The sequence below is a fragment of the Neurospora crassa genome, linkage group VI, assembly GCF_000182925.2.
Source record: "Neurospora crassa OR74A linkage group VI, whole genome shotgun sequence".
Lineage (NCBI taxonomy): Eukaryota > Fungi > Ascomycota > Sordariomycetes > Sordariales > Sordariaceae > Neurospora > Neurospora crassa.
Window position 1 is genome coordinate 2,085,806 of NC_026506.1, and position 24,761 is coordinate 2,110,566.

At 52.7% G+C, this 24,761-nt stretch overlaps 7 protein-coding genes across 8 annotated transcripts; 4 read left to right on the forward strand and 3 right to left on the reverse strand.

The window, feature by feature from the left end:
* Positions 1-3,276: 3,276 nt before the first annotated feature.
* On the forward strand, positions 3,277-8,852 carry NCU03897. 2 transcript variants are annotated; one of them, XM_011396583.1, is made up of 4 exons: positions 3,277-3,905; positions 4,207-4,900; positions 4,967-7,220; positions 7,283-8,852. In XM_011396583.1, the coding sequence occupies exons 2-4, from the start codon at positions 4,280-4,282 to the stop codon at positions 8,257-8,259; spliced, it is 3,852 nt and encodes a 1,283-aa protein (XP_011394885.1). In that variant the 5' UTR covers positions 3,277-3,905; positions 4,207-4,279; the 3' UTR covers positions 8,260-8,852. The 2 variants fall into 2 exon arrangements, with proteins under 2 accessions (XP_011394885.1, XP_011394886.1); XM_011396584.1 differs by having other exon boundaries at positions 3,567-3,924; positions 7,283-8,658.
* On the reverse strand, positions 8,663-9,805 carry NCU03898 (ESCRT-II complex component). The gene has a single exon (XM_952444.3). The coding sequence runs from the start codon at positions 9,782-9,784 to the stop codon at positions 9,107-9,109; it is 678 nt and encodes a 225-aa protein (XP_957537.2). The 5' UTR covers positions 9,785-9,805; the 3' UTR covers positions 8,663-9,106.
* A 536-nt stretch (positions 9,806-10,341) lies between these two features.
* NCU03899 (HEC/Ndc80p family protein) lies at positions 10,342-13,476 on the reverse strand. Its single transcript, XM_952445.3, has 4 exons — positions 13,006-13,476; positions 11,064-12,902; positions 10,873-11,003; positions 10,342-10,810 (listed from the first exon to the last, which is right to left on the reverse strand). Exons 1-4 carry the CDS (start codon positions 13,054-13,056, stop codon positions 10,600-10,602), a joined length of 2,232 nt encoding a protein of 743 aa, XP_957538.3. The 5' UTR covers positions 13,057-13,476; the 3' UTR covers positions 10,342-10,599.
* Positions 13,477-13,664: 188 nt separating this feature from the next.
* pex14 (peroxin 14) lies at positions 13,665-15,680 on the forward strand. Its single transcript, XM_952447.3, has 3 exons — positions 13,665-14,118; positions 14,199-14,524; positions 14,581-15,680. The coding sequence occupies exons 1-3, from the start codon at positions 14,079-14,081 to the stop codon at positions 15,316-15,318; spliced, it is 1,104 nt and encodes a 367-aa protein (XP_957540.1). The 5' UTR covers positions 13,665-14,078; the 3' UTR covers positions 15,319-15,680.
* A 617-nt stretch (positions 15,681-16,297) lies between these two features.
* On the forward strand, positions 16,298-18,266 carry NCU03903 (lipase/esterase). The gene has a single exon (XM_952449.2). It carries the CDS (start codon positions 16,600-16,602, stop codon positions 18,088-18,090), a length of 1,491 nt encoding a protein of 496 aa, XP_957542.1. The 5' UTR covers positions 16,298-16,599; the 3' UTR covers positions 18,091-18,266.
* A 321-nt stretch (positions 18,267-18,587) lies between these two features.
* On the forward strand, positions 18,588-19,495 carry NCU03904 (hypothetical protein). The gene has a single exon (XM_952450.3). It carries the CDS (start codon positions 18,900-18,902, stop codon positions 19,125-19,127), a length of 228 nt encoding a protein of 75 aa, XP_957543.2. The 5' UTR covers positions 18,588-18,899; the 3' UTR covers positions 19,128-19,495.
* A 361-nt stretch (positions 19,496-19,856) lies between these two features.
* NCU03905 (hypothetical protein) lies at positions 19,857-23,532 on the reverse strand. The gene is made up of 4 exons (XM_952451.3): positions 22,009-23,532; positions 21,197-21,938; positions 20,811-21,129; positions 19,857-20,753 (listed from the first exon to the last, which is right to left on the reverse strand). Exons 1-4 carry the CDS (start codon positions 22,456-22,458, stop codon positions 20,531-20,533), a joined length of 1,734 nt encoding a protein of 577 aa, XP_957544.2. The 5' UTR covers positions 22,459-23,532; the 3' UTR covers positions 19,857-20,530.
* Positions 23,533-24,761: the final 1,229 nt, after the last annotated feature.

The window sequence follows — 24,761 nt, forward strand, 5'->3', positions numbered from 1 at the left end:
TCTACCTTATTTATCGATCGAGTCTTACAATCTAGACAAACATGAATGGATGGGCGGAGAGAAAAGGGTTTAGGATAAGGAGAAGGCGTTCGCTACCTTACTCCCAACACTAGAAATGGTAGTAGTGTGTACTCCCGCCACGTGGGCTTTAGTACACCCACGTACTGCGTACATCATGTCGATCTATCGTTGGGAAGGATCATTCAAGGCACATGAAAAGATGTCAAGAACTTCAATTGGCACTCTAGGATATCCCTCTCCCTCAAGAACCCAGCCCAATCACGCACTAACTCACAGGACATCAACTTCAACCCTGTCTCTGAAATTGAAACAGGAGCCATCCACTTACACAGAGAATGCCCTAAGCCGCTGCAAACCGCTGCAAACCAGTCACAGGAACTATATGGACCAGGCAGATCGGGTTCGCGGACTGTGTATGGGCCAGAACACGCCATGCCAAAGACACTGGACAACGAGCTCAGGTAATGGAAGGACTCTTAGGCACCGGATAACGGGACCTTCCAGCGTGTAGCCGAGAGGTGTCACAAGCACACAACGTAGCAGAGGGTTTGGTACTATGTGGATTTGAGATATCTATCTCCTATATTGACTTTGGGAAAGTGAGCAGAACTGGGAATCTTCGAAGAGAACCACGGGACATTTCAGGACGGGAAGGACTGGGAATTAGGGAAACGGGAGCGACTGGAGACATGCGTGTGAGAACCCGCCCGTGGTGTGTCTCGCTCGCCCACTCCCTCTCAAGCTTCACTTTCATCATTTTACCAACCTCTGCTTCTCAGTGCATTCTTGAGACAGACTGAAATTACACACATGTATATGTAGATATATATATATATATATATATCTTTGTGTAATTGAGGTATCCCCTTATTGTCGCTCGTCTGTTTTTGTGAGGTTGGTTTTAGGTAATCATCCTAATCTATCAACAATGACGAGTAGTAAATTTTTGATTACCTACCAAAGGTGACGAGAATCAAAAGGGTCCTTATTACATTCGAGATTTTCATTATTCACTAATATGATAGGGCATATTTACAAATCTGAATAGTGGTCTCAATGCTTCTCTTTACCTGTCTCTTCGCCTTTCTCTTCACTTTCCCTCTATTACCTAACTGGCCCATCCTAACTCCTGTCTAGTGGGCAAAAACGAGATGAAGAGGTTTAGAAATGATGAACCTCGGTCACCGTTGGCAGGCAGTGGTTTAGTGATGGAGACATGGATATAATCATGGTGAGCAGCCTTGGGGAGGGCCAAGGTCGATACAGAAGTTTGTAATAGGAGCCTGAGATATAACAAGAACCTGAATTCAACTACGGTTCAAAACTCGGGATGTTTCGCGACTTGCGTAGCTGGGTTGGTGATGACTGTTCAAGTGGAATGCGTCTACGCAACGAAACTCAGCGAGGAAGTAGAGAAAGGATTACAAGTTGTTATCGTCGGTCTGCGACGGTAATTGGAAGTTGTGTTGTCCTAACCTATTTTTCTGTTGCTGATTTCCATTCGCTTTCATGAGATCCATGTGAGTATTGGGTGTTCGTTGGACTCCGCCTGGCCAGGAACTCAGGGTAGAGCATCACTAGGGAGAAAATTGTGGTCTCTTCCTATGATTGCTTTTTTCCCGTTGAGACTCGTCAAAGGTATTTCTTTTGGTCGGCGTGGATGGGTCATACCACATGTTGGTGTAGTAACATCCACGTTATTTTGTCCGTATAGCTGAGTTCTTCCGCCAAGGAGAATCACTATCCGTTCTTTTGTTTCCAGTGAACCTTGGAGTAAAATCCGTTGCTAGAGTCAGAACACGGGCCGTGGAGGCTGAGTGCAGGATCTCAATTATATAAGCGGTCATGCTGTTGAGAGGATAGCTTGGGAGTTGTGAGACGCTATCGGCGCTGTCGACGACAATTACGTGGTCTCTTCTTATAGCTTGGCAGGTAACTCGATGAAAAAATGATATAAGGAATATGAGATTAGAAGGCTACCTGCTATTCGCAGGGTCGTTGAACAAATGGAAGGTGATGATCGATGCGGAACAGCAGAGTGAAGGGCCACGGCTGTACGAAGAACGGATAGAGTCCAGGGAGTTGTACCGGCCAGTATACCTCTTCTTGTTCAATGGGTACATTGTTTTGATGCAATATATACACATGAATGGTGTTAAGAAGAAGCTGTGGAGGCTACAGATGCCTCGGTGTGATATGCCTTGCCTCTTTCAGCACGATCATCCAGAAGGGCGGAAAACGTTAGGACTTGGATCATGGATAGGAGTTCCGCATCAGCGTCCATTGCGTTGTCTGTACCGCGTGAACACTTTGTATAGTCGCTTTTAAGATTTGTCCTTGTATGCAGCCAAGTGTTCTTCTCGGTCCTCACTCATAGTTTGTTACTCCTCCATGCTTTATTCCCGCTCACAAGCTCCAGCCTTGAGGGTGTCAGGTCACAGATATGACCAGGTAAATGCGGTCAGGAAATGGTATGACTGTTGATTCTCCCAACTGATCCGATCCGAATTGGCTACACCCATTTCTTGAGGCAAGGGTTGGAGGTGAGTTGATCAAAGGATACGTGTTGAGAGAGGAGACCAGACTGGAATCATCGAGAAACTGCTGGAATGCTCCAGCTAAGTAGGACATTGCAAAGGGGCGACGGCTGCAGAGAATTCGTGGCCAGTGAGACGCATCGTGAAGATGTGCTGTATGCAAACTGCAAACTTGATAGTTACACACACGAACAGGTTCCCATCCTGAGTTTCACTGCCGTCCTGGTGTTGATGATTGATCAGGAGGCGTTGATGCCATGCAGCCCCTGTTTCCCTTGCCAGGACGGCCCGGCAGGAGCTCCTGGACGGGAATTGGCAGCTGTTGTTGATGCGAACTGCTTTGGACAATTGCCCAACATTTTGCTGCAGCCAGCAGTGAGCCAGTCTGGCGGGCCTGGTACACAAGTAACGTCGCCAGAGTTCGTCAGAGCTAGGTCGGCCCAGCTGCCCGCCCAATGAGGGTGAGCTGTGTAGTTGAAGATGAAACGCCATTGGTCCGGTCTCTTTGAGTGGATCTACTTCTCATGCGTGTGCTAGGTCAAGTAGACTTGTAATGTACCTACAAGCCACAAGAGCCGAGGACTCGGAATGGTTTGCAGAGGCTACGCACCTGCCACTTTGCCCACCTAAACTGGCTCAGCAGTCGTGGAGGGGACCTACGTGACTCGGAGGGGAACTGGCCAGACAATTTTTTTTTGGAGACGTTCAACACCTTGTAGCGTATCAGAGAGCTTCCAGGACAGGAACCCCATTCTGGACACAATTCCCACTTCATCGACCCCACGACCAGGTATACCTGCTACTACCTAGGTCCCTAGAGTAGAGATACGACCCACGTTACCTTCAGTTATGTACTAGTGTAGCCTCCACGACCCAGCTTCCGTTGTCGACTTCGGCACGGGCAATTGTGGCCTCTTCAGCTTCGGTCCGCTATAACCTCTCTTGTTCGCCGCCCTTTGGCTCGTCGCCGTCCCGAACCTTTCTTTAAACCTTTCCCCCATCCGCTCCATTCACTCCTCTTCCCCTCCCCCTCTTAGAGACTCCTCCAGATCCTCCCATCGAGGTTTCCCTTCTTCTCCTCCACCACCCCAGGATTGATCGCCAGTCCTGTGCATCATGCTATAGAGAGACCAACAACAAGCTTGCCACCTGTTGTCATCCGAGTCTCCTCCCTCAGCCTCGTCTTCTTATCTGTCCTGCATTGGATTAGCTTTTCTACCCTTCGGTATTGCGCAGGCACTGCCGAACCTTTCCAACCACCTCACCACGCACACACACATTATAAGCTTCGAGCTGCTAGGTGGTCCTTTCTCCCAACACAACCTATTCTTAATCAACGTCACTACAGTAGGTACTTCCCGGCGCTGTGAGTTACACCACCCACCTACTTGAACCCCCGCAACCGAGCCACTTACTTCAGCCTGCTTCCCTTGCTCTATCCTGCACTGCCCTTCCTGTCCCCTTTCCCCTTCACACCCTTCACGAGAAAACGGTTCTTTTGGAGTGTTTCAGGCCGCGGGAACCACCAACGCGGCAGTTCCTGTCTCGGACTCAACATCCCGGATATCGACCCCTAATCTGCCACAGCTCCCAAGCCCCCCCCTACCTCTACTCTAGCACAACCATCTAACCACAATTCCCGTGTCAGATAACGAGACGCGCCTGTTCCGTATCCCCAGCTCGTTGGTGCGTTATCGCCTTTTATCATCATCACCATCATAATGGCCGACTCGACCGAGCAGTCAGCTGCCGCCCAGCTCTTGCAACAGCATCTGGAGACAGCTTCCAACGCCGGCTCCTCCCACCGCGTCCTTGTCGAGGAGGTTGAGGACGAGGATCTTCACAAGCCTGTCTCTAGCTCGGAGACTCCCGCGGCGCCCAAGCCCAAGCCCAAGACCCTCGACACGCAATCCCGCGAGCTGTTCCCCGAGCTGGGCGGGCCCAAGCCCAAAGCGAGTGTTGTTGCCCCCATCTGGGGTGCCAAGAGCAACACCAATGGGAGTTCCAATGGCGCCGCTCCGGCCAACGGCACCCCGCAGACTTCGGCACCGCCTTCCGGTGTTAGCACCCCGATCGGCTCCGGAAGGCAAGGGCCCGGGCCACATCCGTTGAGCATTCCGGGCCGCAATGTCGAAACCATGTTGCTTGACCCGCCCCACATCCTTCCCAGGACTCAGCTCAAGCGTCCTCTTCCCGATATCCTGAAGGACTTGAACCGCAAGGCGCGCGCCAACGTGACCATGCATGCTTTGGGTAACGGTCAGCTCAGGTTCGACGCTGTTGGCCCGCAAGAGCACGCCACCCAGGCGCTCAAGGACTTGGTTAACCAAATCGGCACCAAGGTTGGTTTTACCCTGGCCCTTTGTTGATTAAATCCTGGATCATGGAGCTAATTTTCTCTTTCCCAGCAAAACATCACCGTTCAGATTCCCTCGTCGGCGAGGGCGCACATTATCGGCAAGGGCGGTTCCACCATCAAGGCTATTCAGGAGAAGACCGGAGCGAGAATCCAGCTACCAAAGGCCGACGAGTCCCAGCCTCCTGCAGACGAGGACGATGATACCATGATCAACGTTCACATCGAGGGTAACGCCTTTTCTGCTGCAGCGGCTCAGCAGGAAATTGATAGGATTGCCGGTGAGCGCGCCGCTAACGTCCAGACAAAGTTGCGTAATATCCCCGCCGAGTTTTACCCTTTCATTGCCGGACCCAAGAACAACCTGGTGCACAAGCTCGAAGAAGACATGGGAGTTCAGATTCGCGTACCTCCCCTCCAGGGCCGGTCCCTGCAACCCCCCAGTATCCCTGCTCCTGGGCAACGCCCCATCTTTGCGCCTGCTCCTCAGGACTACAACATTCAGCTCGCCGGTGAGCGTACCGCTGTTCAAAATGCGAGGGCCGCCATTGAACGACGTGCAGAGGAGCTTCGCCGTCAGCTCGCTCTGGAGCAGCTGTCGATCCAGCGTGGTCGTCACCAGTTTATCATCGGAGACAGGGGTGTGCCTGTTGACCAGTTCTTTGAGGACACCGGTTGCGCCATCATTCTCCCTAACGATGAAGATGATGACATGGTAACCATTATTGGACCTCAAGACCACGTTCAGGCTGGTCTCGAGAGGGCCATGGACCTCGCTATGAACATGCAGTGCTCCAACATCGACATTTCCAGATTCCACCGCCAGGCTCCTGGAGGCGCTGCGGCTCATGCCCGCAACGTGACCCGCTATCTTCGTCAGCGGAAGGCCATTGAGCAGCTCGAGAGGCAACACAATGTCCAGGTGAACACTCCTTTCTCGAACGAGGGTGCTTTGCCTTGGGAGCTTTATGCTCGTGATGGCAAAAACGCCATTAGGGCCCAGTCCGAAATCAAGGGTCTTGTTGACAGCCACCCTCCCGCTCGTATCCAGGCTGTTCAGGTTGATCCTTTCTTTCACACTTACATCCGCAAGGACATCACTCCCCGTGTCAGACAGGATTACAGGGTGCAGTTGGTTGTCCCCGAGGCTACTGAGGCCAACGCCCCTGTTCTCTTGGTATATGAGGGACCTTCTAGCCCGACTAGCTACGAGATTCCTCGCGGCCAGCCTAGCCAGTCCGAGGTTAGCGAGATGCAGAAGTGGCTGCAGGACGCCCGCCAGCATATCCTCGGCCTTGTTAGCCAACAAGAGGAGATCATTCATGCCTCCCTGGACGTTCCCCAGAAGTACCACGACAAGCTTAGAAAGTTTATTCGGAAGGAGCAGGATGAGCGTAGAAGTCAGGAGAAGATCCCCGCTCGCGTCTCTAACATTGGCACCACAGTCAATATCAAGGGCCCCCGTTCTGCTGTCGAGAACCTTGCTTCCAAGTGCGAGGCCTTCATCGAGCAAGAGAAGGCTGACGAGAAGGAACGTGGCTTCACGCTGGAGTTTGAATTCCCGCAGAAGTTTGCTAACCACCTGATTGGCAAGGGCGGTAGCAACATCCGTGAGCTCCGTGAGAAGTTCGATGTTGATATTCAGGTTCAGGACGGCAAGGTCGAACTTAAGGGTCCCAAGGCTAAGGCTGAGGCGGCCAAGACCCACATCCTTGCTTTGGGCCGTCAACTCCAGGACGAGGCCACTCACATCCTCAAGATCGACCCGCAGTTCCATCGGGCCCTGATCGGTGCTCAGGGTGCACAGATCAACCGACTGCAGACTCGCTATAAGGTCTTGATCTTCTTCCCTCGCACTCAGAAGGCTTCTAACGACGACGAGTCTGTTGCCGAGGCTTCTGATGCCGGCAAGCCGCGCCGCCAACAGGCTGCTGACGAAGTCATTGTGCGGGGACCTAAGCGTGGTGCTGACGAGGCTCGTGACGAGTTGCTTTCTTTGTTGCAGTATCTGAAAGATACTTCCTACACTGCTACCGTCACTGTTCAGCAGAAGCAGATTCCCTCGCTCATTGGCTCCGGCGGTGCTGCTCTCGATGCGCTCCGCAACGAGACCAAGGCTGTCATCGATATCCCCAGCGCTCGCGACACCGCCGACGGCCTTGTTGAGATTCAGATCAAGGGCACTAAGGAGGCCGTTGCTGCTGCTAAGAAGGCCTTGGAGGCAAAGAAGGCCGTTTTTGAGGACACCGTTGTCAAGACTATCGAGGTCGACAGGAAGTATCACAGAAGCCTCATTGGCGCAGGTGGTAAGTTACTGTCACACGTCAGGCGCATGCTGCGAAATATGTACTAACTTGGCTCTCCGCAGGCTCCACCATCCGTGACATTGTTGTCAAGGCCGGCGGCTCCGACGATCGTCGCGAGATTGCTCGCGCTGTCCAGTTCCCCAAGCAGGACAACAGCGATAATACCATCAAGATTGAGGGTCGCACCTCGGTTGTCGACAACATTATCCAGCAAATCGAGGCTATCGTTGCTGAGCGCCAAAACCAGGTTACCGAGGTCATTGAGGTCCCTGTTGAGAAGCACAGGTCTCTCATTGGCCGTGGTGGCGATGTCAAGCGCGGTCTCGAGTCACAGTTCAAGGTCTCCATCGACGTCCCTCGCCAAGGCAGCGGCCAGACCGGCATCAAGATTGTCGGCCAGTCTGCCGATGTTGAGAAGGCCAAGGCTCACATCCAGTCCTTGACGAAGGATCAGCCCGGCGAGACTCTTCAGGTGCCCCGCGCTCTTCACCATTCGGTCTCCAACAACGGCCAGATTTTCAGGAGGCTGAAGAGCGATCACCATGTCACCGTCGACCATGCGGGCCATTCCATTCCCACCAAGCCCGCTGCCCCTGCGAGCATCCGTGCAAATGGCGGTTCTCTTCCCTTGATTACTGATGACGAGGAGTCGACTGCCGATGCGCACTCCTGGACTGTTGTTGACCAGACCTCGACCGAGGAGGGCGACATCCCCTGGGTTATTCGCGGCTCTCCCGAAAACATTGAGAAGGCCAAGAAGGTCATCGAGACTGCGATTGAGCAGGCCAAGAAGGAGGATGCTATTGGCTACCTTATCTTGCCCGATCCTAGGACCTATCGCTACGTGATCGGCCAGGGTGGCGCCAAGGTCAACCAGATTCGCAAGCAGAGCGGCTGCAAGATCACCGTCCCTCGCGACCAAGCCAAGGGTGAGGCTATTGAGGTTGTTGGTAACAAGGAGGGTGTTGAGAAGGCCAAGGACTTGATCCTTGCTGCCGTCAAAGAAGGCCAGAATGCCAGCAGGTCGCCAAGAGAGTAAAGTTCTCGTTTGTGAAGGCTTTCGTTCGGGTATGGTCGGTGAAGTCACGGTTTATGCTGCAACATAGGTGATGGTTAGTTGAGGGGCACTTGAGAGGGACCCATATAGGATGCATGATGGGAGGCTTTGCGCTCCGCCAAGCGATATACCTCTGGTCCTGAAACTTTTTTTTTCTTTATATCATGGGAGGATGGATGACTTTTTATGGCCACTAAAATTTTCTGGGAAATGGTTCAGAAAAAAGGAGATGTCTGACGCAGGTTGAAGGACGTAATGAGGAACAAGAATTGAATCTTCACGTTCCACTGGTTAGGAGGCGAGAATGGAGAATGACCCAACTTCCACTGACGTGTGCAGTGTTTATGCTTCTGATTGTCGTCCATGTTTTGACATTCCTTGCAGATCGAGTCAGAGAAGCACGCTTTATGGCATGGTGGTAACTTCCGAGCTGTATTATGTACAATAATCAAACATTGTCATATATACCTAGCGAGGAAAAAAAGGATGTGACTGTGTCGAGTATGGCTACCGCCACACGCTGTAGTCATCTCTCCCTTCAAAATTCCCCGACTCAGAAGCTTTTGATATCCCGCTACCTTCGCGAGTAGTAAATCTAGAACGAAAGTCGGTGTAAGCATTGGTACACATTCCATCCATCAGTAAATCTGGGCCCTCTTGAAGTGAGCCCGTTGACCGCCACAACAATGAATCACTGACAGGTCCCATAAACGCCATCGACGTCCTCATCAACCACGCTTCTGATTTCCACGCCCACCCACGCACCCAGTCAACCTCGCCCATCTTTCCATCCCTTTTCTCTTCCATCCATCCCTCGCTGCGCTCTGTCTTAAAAGAACTTGACACCCAACGAATCCTCGCCACTCTGAAAGATCTGCGCCTTCCCTCTCTTGACTACCGTACCCAGCGCTTTGACGAGCACATCCCCGTCCATCCCCCAAATCTCGGTCCCCCTCGTCCCCTCTCCCTCCCTCAGCTCGTAAACAGTCAAGACGGACCCCCTCTGTCCCGTCTCCTCCACCCATCCTTCAATCAGCGATCCCCATTCCTCTGGTGTCCGCCAGTAGATGAATGCCTCCCCTCCCTCTCCCGCTTCCCCTCCTCCTCCTCTTGCCGTCGTTGTCATGGCCCCATCCTTTTTAGTCTGACCAAGAGGAAGAACATATTCGGCCCGTCCATCTCTTCTCAGAAAATCCACTACCCGTCTGATATCCCCCGGCGCCAAGCGGCGGTTGATACGCGGGTTGTGGAAGGGAAGGGCGTCAGGATTCAGGGAGAGACGAAAGAGGCGGTGATGGCGGCAGTAGGCGAGTAAGAGGGAGGACCATTTGGTGAGTTGGGCGTGGTGGGTCGTCAGGTTGGTTTGGCGGGTGAAGAAGGGGGGGAAGAAGAATTCGCGCGGGAAGGGGAAGGTGTCGTTGGGGAGGAGAGTGCTTGCTGTTGTTGTCTTTGGGTTGCTGTTGTTGGGGGTGCTGGAGTCTGAGGGGGCGGGAGATGTTGTTGACATTATTGGATTTGGTTTTTTTTTGGGGGGGGGGGGGGGGGGGGGGGGGGGGGGGGGGTAAAGTTGAGGACCGGTTGAGGTTGTTGGCCCTACTTGTGTTGGTTGGTGGAGGTTGATCGGGTGTTGATAGGTTGTAAATGATACTTTGGATTGGTGATGATGACGGATCGTCAGATACGACGATTCAGACAGAAGAAGCGCGGCGGCGATAAGGCGGATAGCGAGAAAGTTGAGAATGGGTTCGAGGGTTGATAGTGGTGATCTGTGTTGTGTGAGATGTGAAAGTTTCCAGCTTCCTAGGTCGCCGTCCGGTCTGGGGAAGTCGAAGCTCGTGGTTAGTGGGGTACTGTAGCTTCGGGCCGCATCATCAGTGGGACTGCCAAGCTGTAAGCTTAAATCAGCACCCTGGTCCGTTTAGGGGGTTCCCGTATACTGGCATAGTATTTTGTGAGACCTCGACGTCGTTAGGTCTCGCATACCTCTTTACCTCCAGCACCTATAGCATGATGGGGATGCCCTCCAAGCTTTCAACGTCTAATCACGCAGAGGCTCACATAAAGCTCAAGCACAGCAATGAAGTGGCATTACTCATAACAAGCACCTCAATTCCAACGCCTGGCTCACCCAAAGGTATCCGGAATCCAGCTCGTGTCCAGCAAGCAATGCTGATAATAACTCGACAGTGATAGCCCCATACAATTGATGCTTTTCCAGAAATGTTTCTCATCTTCCAACCCAATCCAATCCAATCCAACACAACATTTTGAATATGAATAGTTGAAAAGAAACAGCTCGGTTTTTGTTTTCGTTTCGTCGACTCAAACATCGGCCATCGGGGTATCTTCATCCTCCATCTCCTGGTCGTCAATCCCCAACTCCTGTTCGAGCTCGTCTGCTACAAAAGTCTCGTACTCCTCCAGGCTTCGCTGGACGTGCATCTTGAACTTGATGACATCGTTGAGCATGCGCATGGTCTCCGTGTGGAGCTCTTCGCGAAGTGCGTTGGCTCGGAGCGTGAGTTGCTCATACCTATTATTGTCCACTTGTCAGCACAGCTGGTTCTATTCCTGAAAGAGTCATGGCAAACCTACTCGATGTTGGTATTCATTTCCCTCTGCTCCATAAGCTGCACAGACTCGGACAATTGTGCTCGCATCTTGGCGAGCTCTTTCTCCATCTTCTCAATCTGTGCATCTGAAGCCATTTTCTGGGCGTTGGTGACCTAGACCTCATTGTTAGCATGAGTGATACCGAGCACGTAGGACACGCGGCCATTAATCACCTCTTTAGTCTTCTCATACTCCTCCTCTGCCGCCCGCACCCGATGCCCGAGAGCCTCGACCTCATTACGCTTATCTTCGATCGCCTCCTTAGCGCGATCGAGCAAGTCATGGTCTTCCATCATGACATCCATAGCTACCTTTCTCCTCTCCGAGACCTCCTTCCTGAGTGCCAGGAAGGTGTTCTTAACTTGGCCTCGGAGATCCAGGTTCAGGATATGCGCAGGCTGGTATCCCGTCGTGGAGTCGGCCAGCAACCTCTCATTCTCCACGCCGCCCAGTGGCTGCCCGTTTGGCCCCAATACACCTTGCATCGATGAAGCAAAGTTGGGCGTTCCCTCGTTTACAGTTACCTGCAGTTCAAGATTCTTCCCCTTGGCATTGACTGCCGTGGCTGGGATCAGTCCGATCTGGTAGGCGACCGTGTTGTACTTTTCAACCAGCCGCTCGAGCTCGTCCAGACGCTGGCTCGCCTCCATCTCGCGCTCGGCGACCTTTTTTTTGACGTCTTCGAGCCTCTGGGAAGCGGACTCGATGCTCCTTTGAAGACGTTCCCGCTCTGAGGTCATGCGGTCAATATCCTGCATGCTGATCCCCTGGTCGTCCACCGCCTTTTGCATTTGTCGCCGCTCCTCCTCGGCCTCCTTCAGCTCCACGTGCAACTTGCCCAGCTCCTCCCGGAGAACCTGGATACGGTTTTCGTACTTTTCTGTCCGCTGCATGGCTAGAGTGTTGTACTCTTCAAACTTGATCTTGTCCTCCTCCATAATCTTAAAGTGGTTGTCCAAGATGGCCGGGTCGGGTGTCGACTTTTCGAGCTCCTGAATCTCCTTTAGCAGGCGGGCGTTTTCCCCTTCGAGAATCTCCAGTTCTTGGATGTACTTTGCGTTTGACCGTTCAAAAGCCTCCGCCATTCCCTGCACATGCGGCTGTAGTGCCCTCTCCACGTCTTCATCCCCTGCTTCGTCATCCATATTGAGCCAATCCTGGTATGCGCTGGTGAGGAAATCAAAGATGATCTGGTCGCCCGCAATGTCGACCCCGGCTTCCATACAGGCGTCGTCGTACTGGTGTCGGGCGTATCCTTCGAGCATCTGTGCCAACTGCATCATCCAGTGCAGTAATCCCAAGAAGGTGCTCCAATTCTGACCTCCGACCGCGGCGATTTGGCTCTTGGTGATGCTCTTCTCGTATGGGTATCGCAGTTGTTTGAGTAATGGTGGTACCTCCTGGTCGATATTCTTCTGAAACCGGTAACTCGGGTCTATCCTGTGGTAAAGCCATTGAAACAAGTAGTTGAAGTCCTTCTGTGTCGGCGACTTTGTGAAGTTGTCGGACAGCTTGTGGTTCATCTCCATCTCGAAATTGTTCTTGGCGAGGTACTCGAGCAACTCCTGGCCAATGCGATTTTGGAATTGACGGTCTTTGAGGGGGCGCGGATCGCGAGGCACGCCGGCGGGCTGGGGCGCTTGCTGGAAGAAGCTCATATGCCCACCAGCTAAGGGACCTCCGCCGACGGCCGACGGTCGTGCGCTTGGGCGGTAGACGCTGCTTCGCCGGTCGAGTTCTTGCGATGATCGAGGAATACCGGAACTGCCTGGGGTGCCATAGGGCTTGAACTGCGACGTGTTCATGTTATGAACCGACGCGCGCTTTACCGAGCCCAGGCCAATGTCGGAGGATCGCTGGAACAGAGGTTGGCTCGGTCGCGGGAGGGCCAGAGATTGCCTCCCCGACAGAGAGCGACCATGGCCCGTTCCTATTGTGCCGATGGTGCTTTGTCGCTTAAGTGTGGAGGGTGGTGCCGGAATGCCCGACGTGAGGTTGACGCCATGGAGAGTCTACAGAGAGAGCAGAGTCAATATCGTGCATGGTCGCGTCGGATGGGGAGAGGTTTCGACCGAGGAAACACGCCGCAAAGAAAGTCACGGGGGGAAGTCGCACCTCCCTTGGCCGTCGAACACTCCAAAGGCCTGCGTTGCTGTCTTGCGACATGACGGCAAAGGCCTCGTCAATGTGCGCCTCCCTTTTGCCGTCCTAGTCGCGTGGTTTCCGTGATAATATATAAGCAAGCGAACAAAAGAGTGTTACACTACGTGCAACTGTGTCGGATCGATGTCGGCGATGATTCTCTTGGTGGTGATTATGTCGGATAGCTTTGTAGAGCTAAGGTATGCGCTCGAGTTAATGTGGGTACGTGTTCGCGGCTCTGACAGAAATCAATGCATAACCGCAGTCGCGGATTTCGTCGTGTCGTAGCGATAAAAGTACGTGTACGGCCAGCAACCTAATGCAGGCCAGCATAGGTATGTAGGTAGATTAAGACACCGTAGTGTAGACGGGACTAGGTTGTCGACTTCTGCGGATGGTGGGGGAGGTTGCTCCGTCAGGAAGAGTAAACAAAAGAAAGGCGACGTGGGTGGGGCTGTGGAAATCATTGGGCTGAACAGTGCCAAGTGCACTCCAGTTCTCGTCCCCAAGCATCGGGACGGCAGGTGAATGACGGGAGTGGGTCCAAAAGCGACCTTGAGGGTGAGTGTTGGCTCGCTTCAGGTCAGTGCTTTTTCAGCTCTGCACTCCCGTCTCTGAGCCAGTCACTGCATGGAATGGATGCTCAGCTGCGCTCTAGGCCTGTCGGAGGAAAAGGAGAGTCAGGGGAGGAGATAGTGATTTATCTGATCAGCATGCCTCCACGAGTGTGCTGGGGGTGCAAGTGATGCGAAGCTGTTAAGGTGCTATTAGCAGTCCACGTCTAGTGTACAATCAGGCCCCCGGTCCCGTGAACCTCGGCTTCAGGACTCCATCCAGCGGCCCAGCCATCCCCCGAACCGCTGCCAGTCAGTTCGTTTCCACTTCATCTATCGCATTCAGCCTCCCGTCCTTCGATAATCATTCCATCAACCGCCGCCGTCTGCCATCGCGTCGCGACTGTTTCAGCTGTCTGCTTCTTTCCTCTCGTCTGCCCAGTCTCAACAAGGGAACGCCATCTGCCGCATTTCGATCAAACAACATCAGTCATGGCCATCCGCGAGGACCTGGTCGCTTCGGCGGCGCAGTGTATGTTCTGCCCCTGTCTTGTCCCCTGCTACCTCCTCTACATTGCCAGGCCAGAATCTCACCCGACAACAACACCACAGTTCTTCAAGACCCCAGTGTCGCCGCCTCGCCAATCGAGAAGCGGATAGCCTTTCTCCAAGCAAAGAACCTCACCCAGGAAGAAGTCAGCGCTGCTCTCGCCCGCGCCGAATCAGGAGGTCCACCGCCACCGTACGCCCAGTCGCCCGCCTATGCGCAGTCGGCCGGACCCGTCGCAGCACAGGGTGGCTCTCCGCAGTACTATGGCTATCCCCCATACGCATGGCCGCAATCGAATACCGACGGTGTCAGGCGGGACTGGAGGGACCTGTTCATTTTGGCGACCGTAGTCGGAGGCGCGTCGTACGGCCTATACAATCTCGGCAAGGTAGGCCGCCGAACACCGTGCAATGTACATAAAAGGAAATTCTAACCGTTCGGCAGCGCTATGTGTATCCTTTGATTGCTCCTCCCACGCCGGAGCGTCTCGAGCAGGACAAGAAGTCCATCGACGAACAATTCGACAAAACATTCCAACTGGTTGAGCAGCTGGCCAAGGATACCGAAATCCTCAAGGCCTCGGAGCAGGAAAGGACAGAGAGACTCGACAATGCCCTCGAGGAGCTGGAGACTGTCGTCAGGGACCTCAAGGCAGCCAACAGACGCAGAGACGACGAAGCACAGAGAGTACGGGACGATGTGCAAAATCTCAGGGACTCGATTCCAAGGGCACTCAACAACCAGAAGGACTTGACCGACAACAGGCTGCGCGAACTCAATACCGAACTCAAGAGCCTCAAGACCCTCATCTCGCAACGCATGAACCCAACCGCCACCTCGACGAGCGTCAACAACTACCTTCGCCCCAATACTAACGGAAACGCCACTCCTTCTTCAGCCCCTGCCACGCCAGCCCTCGGCGGTGAGAACGGAGACTTAAACAGCAGAGCCGCGAGTGCGCAGGATGAGCAATCCAGATACCAGCAGGAACAGCAGTTCGCTCAACCTGCTGCCCCCAAGCCTTCGCCTTTCAGCAGCGGAATTGCCTCTGCAGGCAAGCCGACTATCCCTGCTTGGCAGTTGGCCATGGCCAACAAAACCGCGTCGGCTTCGACTGTCGGAGTCACGAACGGTACTACAAACGATGGCTCAAGCAGCAACGGAGGCGACGAAGCCGCTTAAAAAGCTGTTCTCCAGTCAGGCACAAAGATAAAATAGCACCGGAACTGGGAAACCTGGATACATTAATCGGCATGAGCATAAGGCCAAAGTGAGCGACTCCCTCTGGTTTTCTGTATAGTAATAAAGCTCCTGTACGTTGTTCAAGCAGGACAATACACAGGAGCACTTGTGAAGCATGGGACAACCTCATTCAGTCCCCTTTCCATGATAGCGCGTTTGTATTTCTGCAAGGTCTTTAAGCGCGGACGTTGCATGGCATTTTCCTAGAGCATGATATCAAAAGCTACCATTTTCACATCTTATAAGGTTAGGCCGTGAATTGATCTGAGACATCCCGTACACCTGACCGCCCAGTATTTCTGCCTCACTATTTTGACCGCTGCTATGGCATTGCCGAGACAAATTTTTGGTTATTGTCCTCAGCCACCCAAAAAAACTGGAGGGGAGGGGCAAAAAAAAAAAAAAGCCATGATCGAATAGAGATGCGCAAACGGTCAAAGAGGGACAACTGGCTTTGGTTATGTCGCCCTCTATTCAGGACTTTCAGCCACATCGGTACAGTCAGAACACCGCGGCCTCTGTAGAGAACTAAAGGATACATTGTAGTGTAGGTATTGATGTCGCTGCCAAATCATTACCTCAGCGTAGCATATGCGTACCCGAGAGGTCGGATGCGGAATATTCTCTGTTAAGACATCCCGGGTTCAAGGTACATACACCTTCGTGCCATGGTTCAGTTTCCAATCGCATCTAATAGTCCTCGTAGCTATTACTTGATCGGGCAATGCTTGCTTGGAACCAAACATTGACCCCACCCATCATCCCTTTCTTCCTGTGCCAATGTTCTCATAGCGCCTTCGTCTCGCCCAAACCCGAAGGGGATATTGGCCACAAAGGGGATGCAAGTCAAGTCCGTCGCTCTGGATACGTATTGTTTCTGCATTGCTGTTCTTCGCTTAGCTCTCACAACTCGCTCTTTTTCTTAACCACCTGCCGGATATAATGATAAATGATATTACCACCCCGCAGATTCGCTGAGATATCTGCGCTCGCAAGCCTTCCCCAATCTCCACGCGGACGCGCTCAAGAAGATGATTAGACAAGGAGCGCCTACAGGCTGTTACAACACAAACGGAATCCCTAGATACCCGAAATGCCCCATTGTTATTATGGATCTCGGGGTCTAATATAAGAAGAGAACTCGCCCCTGTTGATCTGATACCATGACCCCAACACCCAAACCCATCCGTCACCTCTAAACCCACCAAGAAGCCCGCCGCCATGGACAAGACCGCTCTCTTTCTCCAGCTGGTATCCAAGCTCCCGCTGATGGCCCGGGTGGCTCTGCTTCACATGTTGCAGGCCTCACCGGCGTCAAAATACCAGGATTTGCGGACGGAACTCACTATTGCCATGCTCCGCTCGTTCATGGACGTGCCCAAGCCTAGGAGCATCACTTTTACCCAAAAGATGCTCTCAAGAGTACCCCCGATCCGGGGCACGATATGGGTCAGCAAGTACACTCTGCCCATCCCCACGGAGGAGGATGCGCGCGCCATCCATGACACCTTGAGCAAGGCCATCGACGGGCTTCAAGACCGTGACCAACCGAAGACGGCCAGGATCCAAGTACCAGAAGTTCTTCCTGTGGAGGCGGAGTGGACAGCACACAGGCCGGGTGTGCCCAAAGATGCGAAGCTGCCCGATATCCCAGAACGGGAGAAGTATGACGAGATGATGAAAGACGTAAAAGCCCCAACCACGATACTCTACTTTCACGGCGGCGCCTACTGGCTCATGGACCCGGCCACACACAGGCCTACATGCAGAGAACTAGCCAAGCGGACCGGCGGCAGGTGTTACTCGGTGCGTTACCGGCTTGCGCCGCAGAACCCGTTCCCGGCCGCGGTCATGGACGCACTAGTCTCGTACCTCGGCCTGCTCTACCCACCGCCCGAGGCATTCCACGAGCCCGTGAAGCCAGAGCACATCGTCATCGCCGGCGACAGCGCAGGCGGCAATCTCTCGCTCGCGCTTCTCCAGCTCATCATGCAACTGCAACGCTCCGGCACCACCGTGTTCTGGCTCGGCCATGAGCGCTCCATCCCCCTACCCGCCGGCGTCGCCGTCAACTCGCCCTGGATAGAAATCACCCACAGCTCGCCGTCGTGTGTCACCAACGGTGCCTTCGACTACCTCCCTGGCCTCGAGGCGCAGGACAAGGCCGAGAAGTTGCGCGCCCCGTGCTCGGCCTGGCCCACGAATCCGCCGCGCATGAGCATGTACGTCGCCGACGATTACATCATGCACCCGCTTGTGTCGCTTTTGCTGGCACCCAGCTGGCGTGGTGCGCCGCCGACATACATTTGCACGGGTTGGGAGATGCTGTCGGACGAGGACAAGTTCACGGCAGCAAGGTTTCATGCCGAAGGGGTTTCTGTGACGTTTGAGGAGTACGAGGGCATGCCGCATTGCTTTGCCATGGTGTTGAAGAACTTGAAAGAGGCGGATAGGTGTATGGAGGGGTGGTCGAGGTTTATCGCAAGGGTCACGAATTCGACTGCCTCTGAGGGAGGGCTTGATGGTGCTGATGATAAGCGGAGCGCGATGAGGAGCACGTTTACCACGATCAAGTCGGGGACGCTGGAGGAGAAGGAGCTGGATCCTATGACGCTGAGCCCCTATACGGAGGAGGAGATTAGAGAAAAGATGAGGAGGAGGATAGAGTTAAAATGCGTGCCGGCCTCAGAGGGAGATCTCGCAAAACTTTGAATGTCGGGTTGGTGAATTATCGTGTGTGGTTGTTTGGGCATAAGGCTCAGCAGGGTGACTAGGGCGTCGGCGATCGGTGTTGACATTATACACATAAAAGGGGCTTGGATCTTGCTGACCATATGGATCATGTATGCATGTTACCTTATGATAGTTCTGAATGAATTGTTCTGCGCCTTTTTGTTCATACACTTGTAGACATGCTGACCAACGTCTTCCGAGATGTCTCGAAGCGGGCAAGTGTTAGTCGTATACTCATCACTTACCGGGATCTCCAGGTGAACCCCACTATCAACATCTTCCACTTGAAGTAACGTTCTATCAACATAAAAAGCCCGTTGCTACCTTATCTAAGCACCCAGTGGAAATGCCAAGGGTCGAGACTTAGAGACTATGGAGTTCGGCCGAGTTGTAGCGGACATCAAATCATGAAGAAGCAGGAACAAGTTCCGTCGTATATACGGCGAGATGTTACCCCAATTACCCCCAAAAGACGTGTACAATACAGGTGTTGCGTAGCCACAATGCTCGCCACCTTTGCCACATGAGGCAGCCCTTCCGTTGTCTTTCTTGACCTGACACTCTCCCCAACGGGTATATTTGATTCGCTTCCTATCTTCATCATCACACAACAAGCGCCTATTTCCTTCGAGTCTATTTATTAGTTCCAACCAAATCAGGAGCCACTTTAAATCACCCCACCCGGCCAAATCATCACTGTATTAAGCTCAAGCAGTATCTCCACCTCTGACACTCGAGTCGATTGAGTTAACAACAACCCCTTCCAAACCCCAAAACACATCACCAAGATGTCTTCTTCCGACACCACCACCTCCAACATCCCCAACGCCTCCATGCCCGCTCAGGACAAGAAGGAGCATGAGCATGAGTCTTCCTCCCACCAAAGGCCCACCGGCGCTGGAGTGAACACCGGAGCAGGCAGCAGCAGGCCCAAGACCGAGGCTGAGTTGGAAGCTGATCGGCTTTATGAGGAGAGGATGGAGGAGGAGTATGCCAAGCGGGACGGAGGTGCTTGATCGAGCTGACGAGGGTGGCTTGAAGGGAATTGGGTTCTCTCTGCCCGTTCTTGTTTGATACCTCTTGTGCTTGACGACTTCATTGGGCTTTGGGTGTATTCTCTCAGGGAGAGGGGAACTCCGATTGCTGGTTTATGTGTGAACGCCAAGGAACAGGAGGGAAGTGGGATGGCTCCGAGAGACTCTGGAACCTGATGGTGTAGGAAATTAAGAAGAGGATCTGGGACCGAAGGAATTGGAGAAGGAGGGTAACTTGTAAGATATAGTTTTGGGAAGGTTAACAGATGTCCGAAAGGCTCCCCTCTGTAGCATGGTTTGAATTTGGCCTTGACCACCACCAATGACCATCACTAATGTATTATTGCGTGTACTGTCGTGTTCTGATATGCCTACGTAAAACGGTGATTGCCTCTTTCCAAGCCTGAAACTATCAGTTCATATCCTCACAACTCCCCCATTCCTAGTATGAAGAAGCCTGAAAGCCTCGCTTGTCTACAGGGATCACGAGATTGTCGCTTACATGTAATCATGCCATATCTTGAAGTAGCTCTCAGCAGACCACCACTTCGCAGGAAATGGTTATAGCTACAGTGATGATGGGGTGAGTTCGCGTGGAGGTGGAGGAAGGTCAAGAGCAGACTATGGATGGTGTCTAAGTGACGCCCAGGGGAAACGTGAATCTCTAAAAAAAAAAAAAAAGGGACAGGCGAAAGCACGGGACCACGACATGATGAACCGAACACTAATTATTTCTAGCTTAACTACTGATGTCATGCTTCATGAGCAAGTAAAAGAGTGGTTTATTGGGATACAATAAGATAGATACCATTCCGCTCAAAGCCGTATGCAATCCTAAACCCGTTGACTCAAAGTCATGTGGTCTAATTCGAGACCGACCCTTGGTATAGATCAAAAAGCCGACAAAACTCCGGATCCCCTCACTATCCTGCTAGTTACTGTGAAGTCCAAGCGCACCTCCGTGGTTTTATGACACCCAACAATGGACTGCCCATTCGCATACCAGCACGAGTATTCTCATAGAGTGCGTCAACCGAGTGACCCATGCTACCAGAAGGAAAGGGTAACCGGCCCCGCTCTCGACCCGTCCAGGACCTAGAAGCCCGTTTTCCCAACGCTGTAAATGCTCTGGTATCTTGTAAACTCCTAGCCAGTATTCGTGATGTGTTCCCACGCTTGATTGTAAACGAGCCAATGGACGCAAGACCGTCCAAGGTTTGTTCAACTTTAAGATCCGAATAAAATCCGTATTGCGAGGAAGAAGAAAATGCCATCCATCGTGGGATGCCATCTGAGAAATCGAGACAAGTGTACTCGTGAAGACGTCGTTCTGAATCAAGAGAAAACTTTCTCTATGCAGTCATGAGCATGTAAGCGAGCCACTCCTACAGTGTGGCAGCTGCTTTTCGTGCCTTTTCCTCTTCACAGTCCTTCTCGCACCTCGCCATTGCTTCAGGACTTAGGTGCTTTTTCAGAACACTCTTGAACTCCTTCTCATCAACCACAGCACCATAGCCAGAGCACTTTGCTTTCTTCTGCAGATCGGAGCACAAGGCGTCCATATCAATCTCTTGGTTTTGTACACTGGAGCAACTGCGCAATTTGTCCCTGTTGAACATGTTAATAAAAGTCACATTTTCGAGGCCTCTCTCGGTTTGGTCATACCAGATCTTGCTGCAATCAAGTTGCTCTCTGACTCCATCATCCGATGCGTTGACCTCATCGATCTGAGCGATGAGATCCTTCTTCGGTGGTTGTGATTCTGCTTCGGGTTGTGGTGGCAGCAACCCTGGAGCTGTTGGTGGCAGATTATACGGTGCCAGGAAATCCGCATCGAATGCATCATTGGTCAACCAATCGTCAAATCCATTGTTGAGGACATTGTTCTGAGGCTCTCGGTAATCTCCGAAGAGCTGCGGATCAAACTGGAAATTGTCTTGAGGCAACCAGTTGAGAGTGTTGTCAACACCAAAAGTATTAAAGTCTAGAAAGTGTTGGTAAATTCTGGCCTATACAATCAGAGCGAACATTGAAGACTGGTGAATGCTTACCTGGCTGCCCTGAACCAATGACGCCTGGTTGCTCTTCTCCGATTGTGGCCATCGTATCTACTGACTTCAATCCGACGGGCGAATGAGTTAGAGGCTCTGGGGAGGTGCCACACGACGAACTAGCGCCACCCATGTTCGAAGCGCAAGAGGACGGGGAACTCGTTGACGTGCCGGCCCCCGCATTGTACTGAGAATCTGTTCCCCTGGTCGAAAAGTTCGCTCCCTCACCTCTTGCGGACTGAGGTGTGAAGAGATCGGCCGAGTAATGGGCCAAGTCTTCCTTGGTTTGTGTATCAAGGCCTATTTGGCCGTAATTGGGTGTAGTACCGGTGCTGACGCCATTCGTGGGTTGCTCCAGCCGACCTGTTGAAGACAAAGGGGGCGACACAGGGGTTCCCTTCTTGGTTTGATTTGCAGATTGTGGTCCAGGAAGAGGACCGCCAAACTTGGGGAATTCAAACTGGAAATTGACATCATTGAGGTTGCTGACAAAGGAGTTGCCGAACGGCATAGCCCGAGGTGATACCATCGGGGGTCGAGCTGTCATCAACGATAGACGCTTCTTGTACTCGTTCAGTTCGTTACTCATCTTCTCCATTTTCTTGCGAAGAATCTCGTTCTCATGGTTGGCAGTCTCGGAGATCTTCTTCAACTCTTCGACCTTGGTTTCAAGGTCCTTCAAGTGCTTTTCTTTGCGTTCTCTGAACGCTCGTTGAGCTGCTCGATTCTGGGCCTTGCGTTTCTGTTATTGTCACGTTAGTAGTCAATCCTTACTGAGACTCGAAAGGATCAATCGACCGAGGCAGGCTTACCGAGCTGGGCTCAGTGGTAAGAGGCTTCCTGCCGGGCTTTTTGGCAACTTTTCCCTCGCCCTCTCTCCTCTTTGGTTCGCTATTCTCCTCCTCGTCGTCATCCGGATGACTGCGCTTGTCGGGGGACTCCACATCGGCGGAGCCCGACTTGGAATCACTTGGAGCATTGGACCGATCGTCCGTCATGTGGGATTGATCACCAGTGTCGAAGTTGAAATCGAAGTTGGGGTCATGTTGTCCATCAAGGCCGTAGTCGTAACCGAAATTCGGGGTGTGCTGGAAACCCATAGGGTCGAGTCCTTGGGCAGACGTTCCGTTGTACATTGCGGATAGACCAGAGAGGTCGGCTTGTGTGTTGATGGGCTTGTTGGAATTGAGGGCGGCAAACAACAGGCTTTGTTGCTGCGGGGTGAGGACGAGATTGTGAAGAGGGTTCTGAGTCGACGTCATTTTCGGTTGTCTTGTATTGGAGATGGTGACTAAGAGGTAGAGCAGTCGGTTGAATCGAGGAAAGACCTTGGATGTTGAAAGGATGGGATGAATTCACTCTCGTGATCTGATCGCTCCTAGCGGTCGGAGCCGCACAGGCGGCAATTGTCGAGTATCAAGACCGCGGGTCCAATGGCAATGTGTTTTAGCGGAGGTCCGGGGTACCGGGCCCAAGATGTACGTATGTCCTGGTCGAAAACTGATGTCGGGGTAGATCAGATGCTAGTACGGGTGACGATAGAAAATCTCTTGCGGAGACGATGACGTTTCGACAGCACCGTAGACTGACTTTGGATCAGACGGGGACGAGCCAGCGGCCACGCAACTAGCAGCTTGAAAGGCAGAAAACTCGTTGAGCGTTGCGGGCTAGGACGGAATACCAAACCGGGCAGTTCCAGTTCCTGTCCAGTTCTCTCCCGCTTCTCTAGTTTTCGAGACTCAAGTCTTCTCCCAAGGAAGACGTTCGGTGTGAGGTGATGGGGTTTGCCGGGGGTCAAAACGAGAGGAAGGCAGTAGGATAACTTGAACTGAGACAGAAGAGAGGGGACTTGGTCCGAGTGGCAAGTTACAAAAGACGCGGATGTATTTGCACGGAATAGGTAGAGGTACCAGGGCGAAGTTGTGGCAGAAGGTGTAGAGAAGGGGGGAGAAAATTGCGAGTGCCCGAGATGTGAGCCGGAAAGGTTAACTGCCTGCTGGAACAGAACTAACCGTTGGCCGAGCCGAGTGGGTGGGATGGCGGCGGACGCTGACTTGAATTGATGGGCAAACCTATCGGCCTGACACCTGACTCACCTGGCACTCAGCCTTTCGGAATCCTGTCAGCAATTGGGTTCAGGAAATAAGGTACACGTATGATCCCGCGGGGGCTCCTTTTCTGCGATTGGAGAGGCGACGGCACAGGCTGCAGAGCAGGTTTGTGTTTCGTTGGTTCGCTGATACGATTCAGATCTGAGAAGGGAAGGACTCTTGGGCGGTCTTTGGCGATGGAGGGGACGAGACTAAGCGAGACCGTCCAAAAGCGGGCGAAAAGAGTGGACGCTCTTCTTTGGTTACAGGGCCAAACTCGTAGAATGCGGGCTACACGGGGCACAATTGGGCGCATGGACGCTTGGGGGTGTCCAAGTGGAGCGTGGAGGGGTTTCAGTCCAAAGTCAATTTGTCAGCGAAAATCAGTCGAAGGGAACGTCTGGATCGTTCCTGGACGGTCGGGTCGGGTGCGCCGTGACCGGCTCTGGCAACTGTCAGCACACCTTGACATGCCGACGACACCCCGAGTCGATTCGTTCAACAAAAGGACTGACAGTGAGTTCTATCAGATGCAGACAATCAATCAAAATCAGTCGGACCGTTTCCACAAAAGGTACCTCTATGTCGGTATCTTTTCCTATAAGGGATTTCTCTTGTTTCATTGCGTCCCACTACGTAGAGGATCACATTGACCGATTTGACGTGAGTGGGCTTCAAGCAAGAGCTGCCAGTGTCAATCTCTTGAACCGTACAAAAAAAGCCACTTTTTGTTTGACCTACACGTGTATGTACTACAGTATGTAGTTCTAGTCGGAGCCTCTCGAGTGCAGCCCGTCCACTTTTCATCGACGTGGAAATACATCAGTTTCCGCGGGTACCCCAAGTGGAGATTCTTGCAGGCAAAACACCGGAGTGGATAATAAGTGGCCTTTGTTCGACGGTGAAAGAGATGCACTCTCCTCTATCTCCGCATCAACTTGAGTTTTACAAACCTTAACCACAAATAGTGTACACTACACGTGTACTGTGTCCAAGCAAACAACAGCCAGGGGCATTTGTTTGAAAAATGGGCGCACTCGGTGTCGTGATTATCACCGTCGCAATTAGCTCGAGTCTGGCATGCTGGTTTGCCACTGAGACCTGAGTTCGAGACCCAGTCTCCCCATTGAAGATCCCACGTTGTTTCCGTCTTCCTGTCGGCAGTTCAGACGCCTCGTCGATAGGAAGCCCGCATGGCTTATCTCCGAGTGGCTACAAAATATACAATTCTCAGCTTACGGACAACTTGCCATCTGGTTTGGATTACCTGGCCAGCCTGGAGCCTGGACACAAAATCAGGCCATGTTGGACACACATGAGCTTGTCCCGTAGTCAGCTTCGGCTGCCACGGCGGGGAATCTCGAAGAACAATGTCACCGATTCATGTGGTTACCGTTTAAAAGTCGGGTGTCGAGTCTTGAATTGTCTTTTGTACCGATGGGAAAAGGCCCGTGCTGCCAGGAATGTCCTCCCGG